This window comes from Nerophis lumbriciformis, linkage group LG25 (genome assembly GCF_033978685.3).
Source record: "Nerophis lumbriciformis linkage group LG25, RoL_Nlum_v2.1, whole genome shotgun sequence".
Taxonomy (NCBI): Eukaryota; Metazoa; Chordata; class Actinopteri; order Syngnathiformes; family Syngnathidae; genus Nerophis; species Nerophis lumbriciformis.
The window spans coordinates 7,052,501-7,062,500 of record NC_084572.2 but is presented as its reverse complement, the minus strand read 5'-3'; the positions used below and the strand labels follow the sequence as shown (position 1 = coordinate 7,062,500).

General features: G+C 29.6%; 1 protein-coding gene across 1 annotated transcript in view; it reads right to left on the bottom strand.

Moving 5' to 3' along the window:
* lrmp (lymphoid-restricted membrane protein) overlaps positions 1–10,000 on the bottom strand; it is a 167,561-nt gene that overhangs the window by 66,471 nt on the left and 91,090 nt on the right. The window contains exon 21 of the mRNA XM_061984670.1: positions 2,306–2,393. Within this exon, the coding sequence (XP_061840654.1) occupies positions 2,306–2,393 (88 nt within the window). The remainder of the gene's footprint in view (positions 1–2,305; positions 2,394–10,000) is intronic.

The window sequence follows — 10,000 nt, the reverse complement described above, 5'->3', positions numbered from 1 at the left end:
AGATGGACACTTTTACGGAGCGGAGAAGGGACGCCTCGCCGGGGTCCGGGACCCTTCCCCCGAGAGGGCCCCACCGGGAGCCGTAGCTGAGGCGATCCGCGAGAAGGGCCCGACGCACGTCCAGGGTCACTACCGCGCCCACCGCACCGACACCCCGCCTCGTCCGCCTTCGCCGCGGCCGGCGTCACGCGCAGCAGGTAAGCAGCTTACCTGCTCGCCACCAAGTGGCCGGGGGCTCGTAACATGGGTCACTCCGCGCTCCGCCCGCGCAGCTTACCTGCCCGCCACCTCTGTTGCCGGGGGCGCGTAACAGGGGCCACTCCGCGCGCAGTGCGCTCACGAAAGGGGTGGGGCTCACCCTGGTTGATATAGAGAGCAGGACGGTGGCCATGGAAGTCAGAACCTGCTAAGGAGTGTGTAACAACCCACCTGCCGAATCAACTAGCCCTGAAAATGGATGGCGCTGGAGCGTGGGCCCATACCTGGCCGTCGCCGGCAGCGAGACGCGCTTGGAGGTGCGCTCAGCGCGGCTCCCATATGATTGCGCACTGGTGTGCGTCTGGGTCGTGACAGCGTGGCACGCGAAAGTCTGTGCTGCATTGGATCAGTCTCCTTTCTTTAACAGGCAAAAGCTTTATAACCTCACCATACCTGCCAACTTTTGAAATCAGAAAAACCTAGTAGCCAGGGTCCAAGGGCCGCAGGCCCCGGTAGGTCCAGGACAAAGTCCTGGTGGAGGGTTCAGGGCTTCGCTCCCCGACGCAAAATGATTATTAGCATTCAGACAGGTTAAAATGTTGCTAAAACCATCACTTTTCTATCAGTCACAGTGACTTTTCAAAACAAAAATATTACAGCAAAAATCATATGGGTTGATTGGCATGTTTATTCTGTAAGCTAACTTCAATAGTTTGAAATTATTTTGACAGTTAATGCCAGTTATCCTGTCAACCTTTCACAAGACTTCAATTTGTTAATTGAAAGTATAAACAGTATAAACACTTTTTACAGTAAACAAATGGTAAAACAGTACTATACAATTCCATAAAAAAAAAAAAAATTGGTGTCATTATTAACTTTCTGTCCAAGCTTGTATAATCTACTGCCTTGTTCAATTGTCAAAAATATTCTGTGCCTAAAATTCACATTTCTATCACAATTATCATACTGTAAACATGGTAAGCTAACTTCATTAAAATTAATAGTCCTGTCAATAGCATGGAATTACAATTCAAATGTCGTTTTTTTGTAAGCCTTTCAAAAGAATTCAAAATATGAAAAATTAATGAAACTTAATTTAAGCCATCAGACACTTGAAAAGTGGCACATCACATCTCTAATGTAATCATTTTAACTTTTCAACAGAAATAGCACTGCAAAAATATTAAGGACATACTTTCTGTATTTTGGTAGTTATGCTGTCAACATTTAACAAGATTTCTTCAACTTGGACTTGAAAGCATAAATAGTATAAACACTTTTAACAGTATAACAGTACTAAACAATTCCAATAGATAACATTGGTGTCATTACCTTTTTGTGGCTAAAATCCGAAAAACGTTGAAAGTTTTCCACTTGTATCGCTAGCAACGGCATTAGACTTGTGTTTTTTTGTCCCAACGTGGTCTTTTACATCGCTAATTCCTCCGTGTCCGATCGAAAAATCTTGTCTGCACAAGGTGCAATTCGCGTAGTTTTCACCCTTTTTGGAACGGATAATTATTCCCGGATAGGCTTTTGAATATTCTTCACGGAATGACTGCAGTTTTCTTTTCGGTTTAAGACTCGTTTGCGATTTTTCTCCGGCTGATTCCATGATCGTTCGCTCGTTTGGAAACAATGACAACAGGTGCCTCGTGCTTGGCAGCGGTGCTATAAATAGCCTCGCGGAATGGCTCGATAGGAAGTTACGGAAAGCAGGTCGAATGTCATTGTTGTTACGCGATTTCGTGAATAAAACTTAAAAAAAAATTTTTTTTTTAATTAATGAAAAACCGTATTTTTTTATCACTGCAACCGTAACCCGGAATAGGTTGATGAAAACCGTACTAATTACGGGAAAACCGGAGTAGTTGGCAGGTATGCATACTCTGAAATACATATGCTTATATACATATATACATATGCATATGTACATATATTTTTTCAAAGCTTATTTCGAAACTTTTTCTTGTCACATTTCACCCGTTTGCTCTTTTAATCCACTTAGCGTTGTAAGAGTATTTTTAGACCGTGCCGTGGCCCTCGGGCTGCACTTTGGACACCCTGCACTAGATAGAGAATGGATGGAGGGCGAGCATCTTACCGTGCTCCTCTGAGTGGGCGTCCGCTTGGAGGTGCTGGTGGCTGCCAGCTTGTGAGTGGGCGTCTGATGATGGCGCCGCTGCCTCCTCCTGAAAAAACACAAAAATAAGGCGATGCGTTTGAAAACAAAAGGGCTGGAAAGTATACATTTGCATGAGCGTGCATGAGTGCAGGCTCCACAATTACAAACACTTGAATGAGGCCAGCAGACAACATCAAAACGTCACAAGTGCTAAAAGGTAGTGATTAGCACAGTCAATAATTGACATGTTATGAAGGTTCATTTGTCTACACTACAAAATATTTTTTCCACACTTGAAAATATGCATGTGAATTTTTTGCATTCAAATTTTGTGAACTGAATTTTTTGACATTAATATATGCTGGTAATTTAATTGGACAAACATTTGGGAACCAAATGCGTGTTTAAAAATTCAGTGTTTAAAATTTAGTGTGTAAAAAAATAAATAAAATAATGTTTAAAAATTCAGTGTTTAAAAGTTCAGGTCATTAACATTTGTGTAAAACAGTTTAGTGTATAAAAGTTTAGTGAATAAAAATTCAGTATTTAGTAATGTCATTAAAAATAGTGCATACAAATTAAGTGTTTAAAAATTCAGTGCTGAAAATCCAGTTAATACAAATTCAGTGTGTAAAAAAAATCAATGTTTAAAAATTCAGTGTTTAAAAATTCAGTGCTTAAAAATTCAGTTCATTAAAAATGTGTGTAAAACAGTTTAGTGTATAAAAGTTCAGTGTATAACATTTCAGTATTTAGAAATTCAGTTAAAAAATAGTGCGTAAAAATAGTGCTGAAAAATCCAGTTAATTTGGGAACCAAATGCGTGTTTAAAAATTCAGTGTTTTAAAAACTAGTGTAAAACAGTTTAGTATATAAGTTTAGTGCATAAAAAGTCAGTGTTTAAATATTCAGTGCTGAAAAAGTCTGTTAATACAAATGCAGTGTGTAAAAAAAAAATCAATGTTTAAAAATTCAGTGCTTAAAAATGTGTGTAAAACAGTTTAGTGTATAAAAATTCAGTATTTAGAAATTCAGTTAAAAATAGTGCATAAAAATTCAGTGCTGAAAAATCCAGTTAATACAAATTCAGTGAGTAAAAAAAATCAATGTTTAAAAATTCAGTGCTTAAAAATTCAGTTCATTAAAAATGTGTGTAAAACAGTTTAGTGTATAAAAGTTCAGTGTATAACATTTCAGTATTTAGAAATTCAGTTAAAAAATAGTGCGTAAAAATAGTGCTGAAAAATCCAGTTAATACAAATTCAGTGAGTAAAAAAATCAATGTTTAAAAATTCATTGTTTTAAAATTCATTTAATTAAAAACTAGTGTAAAACAGTTTAGTATATAAAAGTTTAGTGCATAAAAATTCAGCACTGAAAAATTCTGTTAATACAAATGCAGTGTGTGAAAAAAATCAATGTTTAAAAATTCAGTGCTTAAAAATGTGTGTAAAACAGTTTAGTGTATAAAAATTCAGTATTTAGAAATTCAGATAAAAATAGTGCATAAAAATTCAGTGCTGAAAAATCCAGTTAATACAAATTGAGTGAGTAAAAAAAATCAATGTTTAAAAATTCAGTGTTTAAAAATTCAGTGCTTAAAAATTCAGTTCATTAAAAATGTGTGTAAAACAGTTTAGTGTATAAAAGTTCAGTGTATAACATTTCAGTATTTAGAAATTCAGTTAAAAAATAGTGCGTAAAAATAGTGCTGAAAAATCCAGTTAATACAAATTCAGTGAGTAAAAAAATCAATGTTTAAAAATTCATTGTTTTAAAATTAATTTAATTAAAAACTAGTCTAAAACAGTTTAGTATATAAAAGTTTAGTGCATAAAAATTCAGCACTGAAAAATTCTGTTAATACAATGCAGTGTGAAAAAAATCAATGTTTAAAAATTCAGTGCTTAAAAATGTGTGTAAAACAGTTTAGTGTATAAAAATTCAGTATTTAGAAATTCAGATAAAAATAGTGCATAAAAATTCAGTGCTGAAAAATCCAGTTAATACAAATTGAGTGAGAAAAAAAATCAATGTTTAAAAATGCAGTGTTTAAAAATTCAGTGCTTAAAAATTCAGTTCATTAAAAATGTGTGTAAAACAGTTTAGTGTATACAAGTTCAGTGTATAATATTTCAGTATTTAGAAATTCAGTTAAAAAATAGTGCGTAAAAATAGTGCTGAAAAATCCAGTTAATACAAATTCAGTGAGTAAAAAAATCAATGTTTAAAAATTCATTGTTTTAAAATTAATTTAATTAAAAACTAGTGTAAAACAGTTTAGTATATAAAAGTTTAGTGCATAAAAATTCAGCACTGAAAAATTCTGTTAATACAAATGCAGTGTGTGAAAAAAATCAATGTTTAAAAATTCAGTGCTTAGAAATGTGTGTAAAACAGTTTAGTGTATAAAAATTCTGTATTTAGAAATTCAGATAAAAATAGTGCATAAAAATTCAGTGCTGAAAAATCCAGTTAATACAAATTCAGTGAGTAAAAAAATCAATGTTTAAAAATTCAGTGTTTAAAAATTCAATGCTTAAAAATTCAGTTCATTAAAAATGTGTGTAAAACAGTGTGTATAAAAGTTCCGTGTATAACATTTCAGTATTTAGAAATTCAGTTAAAAAATAGTGCGTAAAAATAGTGCTGAAAAATCCAGTTAATACAAATTCAGTGAGTAAAAAAATCAATGTTTAAAAATTCATTGTTTTAAAATTCATTTAATTAAAAACTAGTGTAAAACAGTTTAGTATATAAAAGTTTAGTGCATAAAAATTCAGCACTGAAAAATTCTGTTAATACAAATGCAGTGTGTGAAAAAAATCAATGTTTAAAAATTCAGTGCTTAAAAATGTGTGTAAAACAGTTTAGTGTATAAAAATTCAGTATTTAGAAATTCAGATAAAAATAGTGCATAAAAATTCAGTGCTGAAAAATCCAGTTAATACAAATTGAGTGAGTAAAAAAAATCAATGTTTAAAAATTCAGTGTTTAAAAATTCAGTGCTTAAAAATTCAGTTCATTAAAAATGTGTGTAAAACAGTTTAGTGTATAAAAGTTCAGTGTATAACATTTCAGTATTTAGAAATTCAGTTAAAAAATAGTGCGTAAAAATAGTGCTGAAAAATCCAGTTAATACAAATTCAGTGAGTAAAAAAATCAATGTTTAAAAATTCATTGTTTTAAAATTAATTTAATTAAAAACTAGTCTAAAACAGTTTAGTATATAAAAGTTTAGTGCATAAAAATTCAGCACTGAAAAATTCTGTTAATACAATGCAGTGTGAAAAAAATCAATGTTTAAAAATTCAGTGCTTAAAAATGTGTGTAAAACAGTTTAGTGTATAAAAATTCAGTATTTAGAAATTCAGATAAAAATAGTGCATAAAAATTCAGTGCTGAAAAATCCAGTTAATACAAATTGAGTGAGAAAAAAAATCAATGTTTAAAAATGCAGTGTTTAAAAATTCAGTGCTTAAAAATTCAGTTCATTAAAAATGTGTGTAAAACAGTTTAGTGTATACAAGTTCAGTGTATAATATTTCAGTATTTAGAAATTCAGTTAAAAAATAGTGCGTAAAAATAGTGCTGAAAAATCCAGTTAATACAAATTCAGTGAGTAAAAAAATCAATGTTTAAAAATTCATTGTTTTAAAATTAATTTAATTAAAAACTAGTGTAAAACAGTTTAGTATATAAAAGTTTAGTGCATAAAAATTCAGCACTGAAAAATTCTGTTAATACAAATGCAGTGTGTGAAAAAAATCAATGTTTAAAAATTCAGTGCTTAGAAATGTGTGTAAAACAGTTTAGTGTATAAAAATTCTGTATTTAGAAATTCAGATAAAAATAGTGCATAAAAATTCAGTGCTGAAAAATCCAGTTAATACAAATTCAGTGAGTAAAAAAATCAATGTTTAAAAATTCAGTGTTTAAAAATTCAATGCTTAAAAATTCAGTTCATTAAAAATGTGTGTAAAACAGTGTGTATAAAAGTTCCGTGTATAACATTTCAGTATTTAGAAATTCAGTTAAAAAATAGTGCGTAAAAATAGTGCTGAAAAATCCAGTTAATACAAATTCAGTGAGTAAAAAAATCAATGTTTAAAAATTCATTGTTTTAAAATTCATTTAATTAAAAACTAGTGTAAAACAGTTTAGTATATAAAAGTTTAGTGCATAAAAATTCAGCACTGAAAAATTCTGTTAATACAAATGCAGTGTGTGAAAAAAATCAATGTTTAAAAATTCAGTGCTTAAAAATGTGTGTAAAACAGTTTAGTGTATAAAAATTCAGTATTTAGAAATTCAGATAAAAATAGTGCATAAAAATTCAGTGCTGAAAAATCCAGTTAATACAAATTGAGTGAGTAAAAAAAATCAATGTTTAAAAATTCAGTGTTTAAAAATTCAGTGCTTAAAAATTCAGTTCATTAAAAATGTGTGTAAAACAGTTTAGTGTATAAAAGTTCAGTGTATAACATTTCAGTATTTAGAAATTCAGTTAAAAAATAGTGCGTAAAAATAGTGCTGAAAAATCCAGTTAATACAAATTCAGTGAGTAAAAAAATCAATGTTTAAAAATTCATTGTTTTAAAATTAATTTAATTAAAAACTAGTCTAAAACAGTTTAGTATATAAAAGTTTAGTGCATAAAAATTCAGCACTGAAAAATTCTGTTAATACAATGCAGTGTGAAAAAAATCAATGTTTAAAAATTCAGTGCTTAAAAATGTGTGTAAAACAGTTTAGTGTATAAAAATTCAGTATTTAGAAATTCAGATAAAAATAGTGCATAAAAATTCAGTGCTGAAAAATCCAGTTAATACAAATTGAGTGAGAAAAAAAATCAATGTTTAAAAATGCAGTGTTTAAAAATTCAGTGCTTAAAAATTCAGTTCATTAAAAATGTGTGTAAAACAGTTTAGTGTATACAAGTTCAGTGTATAATATTTCAGTATTTAGAAATTCAGTTAAAAAATAGTGCGTAAAAATAGTGCTGAAAAATCCAGTTAATACAAATTCAGTGAGTAAAAAAATCAATGTTTAAAAATTCATTGTTTTAAAATTAATTTAATTAAAAACTAGTGTAAAACAGTTTAGTATACAAAAGTTTAGTGCATAAAAATTCAGCACTGAAAAATTCTGTTAATACAAATGCAGTGTGTAAAAAAATCAATGTTTAAAAATTCAGTGCTTAAAAATGTGTGTAAAACAGTTTAGTGTATAAAAATTCAGTATTTAGAAATTCAGATAAAAATAGTGCATAAAAATTCAGTGCTGAAAAATCCAGTTAATACAAATTGAGTGAGTAAAAAAATCAATGTTTAAAAATGCAGTGTTTAAAAATTCAGTGCTTAAAAATTCAGTTCATTAAAAATGTGTGTAAAACAGTTTAGTGTATACAAGTTCAGTGTATAACATTTCAGTATTTAGAAATTCAGTTAAAAAATAGTGCTGAAAAATCCAGTTAATACAAATTCAGTGAGTAAAAAAATCAATGTTTAAAAATTCATTGTTTTAAAATTAATTTAATTAAAAACAAGTGTAAAACAGTTTAGTATATAAAAGTTTAGTGCATAAAAATTCAGCACTGAAAAATTCTGTTAATACAAATGCAGTGTGTAAAAAAATCAATGTTTAAAAATTCAGTGCTTAAAAATTCAGTTCATTAAAAATTTGTGTAGAACAGTTTAGTGTATAAAAGTTCAGTGTATACAAATTCAGTATTTAGAAATTCAGTTAAAAATAGTGCATAAAAATTCAGTGCTGAAAAATCCAGTTAATACAAATTCAGTGAGTAAACAAATCAATGTTTAAAAATTCAGTGATTTAAAATTCAGTTAATTAAAAACTAGTGGAAAACAGCTTAGTATATAAAAGTTTAGTGCATAAAAATTCAGTGTTTAAATATTCAGTGCTGAAAAAGTCTGTTAATACAAATGCAGTGTGTAAAAAAAATCAATGTTTAAAAATTCAGTGCTTAAAAATGTGTGTAAAACAGTTTAGTGTATAAAAATTCAGTATTTAGAAATTCAGTTAAAAATAGTGCATACAAATTCAGTGCTGAAAAATCCAGTTAATACAAATTCAGTGAGTAAAAAAATCAATGTTTAAAAATTCAGTGTTTAAAAATTCAGTGCTTAAAAATTCAGTTCATTAAAAATGTGTGTAAAACAGTTTAGTGTATAAAAGTTCAGTGTATAACATTTCAGTATTTAGAAATTCAGTTAAAAAAATAGTGCGTAAAAATAGTGCTGAAAAATCCAGTTAATACAAATTCAGTGAGTAAACAAATCAATGTTTAAAAATTCAGTGATTTAAAATTCAGTTAATTAAAAACTAGTGGAAAACAGCTTAGTATATACAAGTTTAGTGCATAAAAATTCAGTGTTTTAATATTCAGTGCTGAAAAATGATGTTAATACAAATGCAGTGTGTAAAAAAAAAATCAAAGTTTAAAAATTCAGTTCATAAAAAATTAGTGTAAAACAGTTAAATGTATAAAAGTTCAGTGCATAAAATTTCAGTATTTAAAAATTCAGTTAAAAATAGTGCATACAAATTCAGTGCTGAAAAATCCAGTAAATACAAATTTAGTGAGTATAAAAATTGAGTGTTTTAAAATGAGTGTAAAACAGTTTAGTGTATAAAATTCTGTATTTAGGAATTCAGTTAAAAATAGTGCACACAAATTCATTGCTGAAAAATCCAGTTACTGTGATACAAATCCAGTGTGTAAAAAAATCAATGTTTAAAAATTCAGAGTATTAAGTCGGTGTAAAACATTTTTATTTTAATATTTCCTTCATAAAAATACAGTTCTTAACAAATTATTGTCAAAGAAAATTAGTGAAAAAAAGTTCCTGGCATAAAAAAAACATTCAGTGTAGAAAACAATTGTGTGTAAAAATAGTATATAAAAATTAAGTTATTTTTAAATTTTGTGTTTTAAAATTTTGTTCATAAAAATGTTTTTAAAAATTCTGTGTATTAAAATTCAGTATATACACATATATATTTTTATTTTATTTATTTAGTCTTTTGAAATTTAGTGCATAAAAATGTTTTAAAAAATTCTGTGTATTAAAATTCAGTGCAGAAAGATTCGCTGCTACTAAAAGCAAGCCTAACTCCCTGGAAAAGAAGAAACAAGCAATGCATCCTGTCTCAAGCAGCCAATGAGGCGTTTGAAGTCACGTGACACGGGTCTTGCATAAAAAAGGCAGTGACCTGGACATAATACTACATCATTTACATTTTACAGTGGCCCGCTGGGTGTTTCCAAACTGGTTCGAATCTGCACTTTTGAGTGACATGCGGGTTACTACGGTAACCATAGCAGCTCCATGCAGACGAGGCACAGGCAGAGTGGGCGGAGTTTGTTTACAGAACAACAAGCTTGAGTGTCAGAAGGAGGCAGATTTCTACCTCAAAGTTCTGCAGAACAGTCACTACATCCAATATATGCAAGTCTCTTTTTTTTTTTTTTTACCATTTGTGTTTATGTTTCGTCCGTGTTTGTTGCATCTTTGTTGTTCTTGCTGGATTATAAAAGATGTCGGAGAAGTAGATGAGAGACATTCATATCATCTCAATATTCAGTGTTTTATTGTTCATAGTTAATATTGTAAATCCCACATTCTATATTTCCATGTACATTCTGCGTGT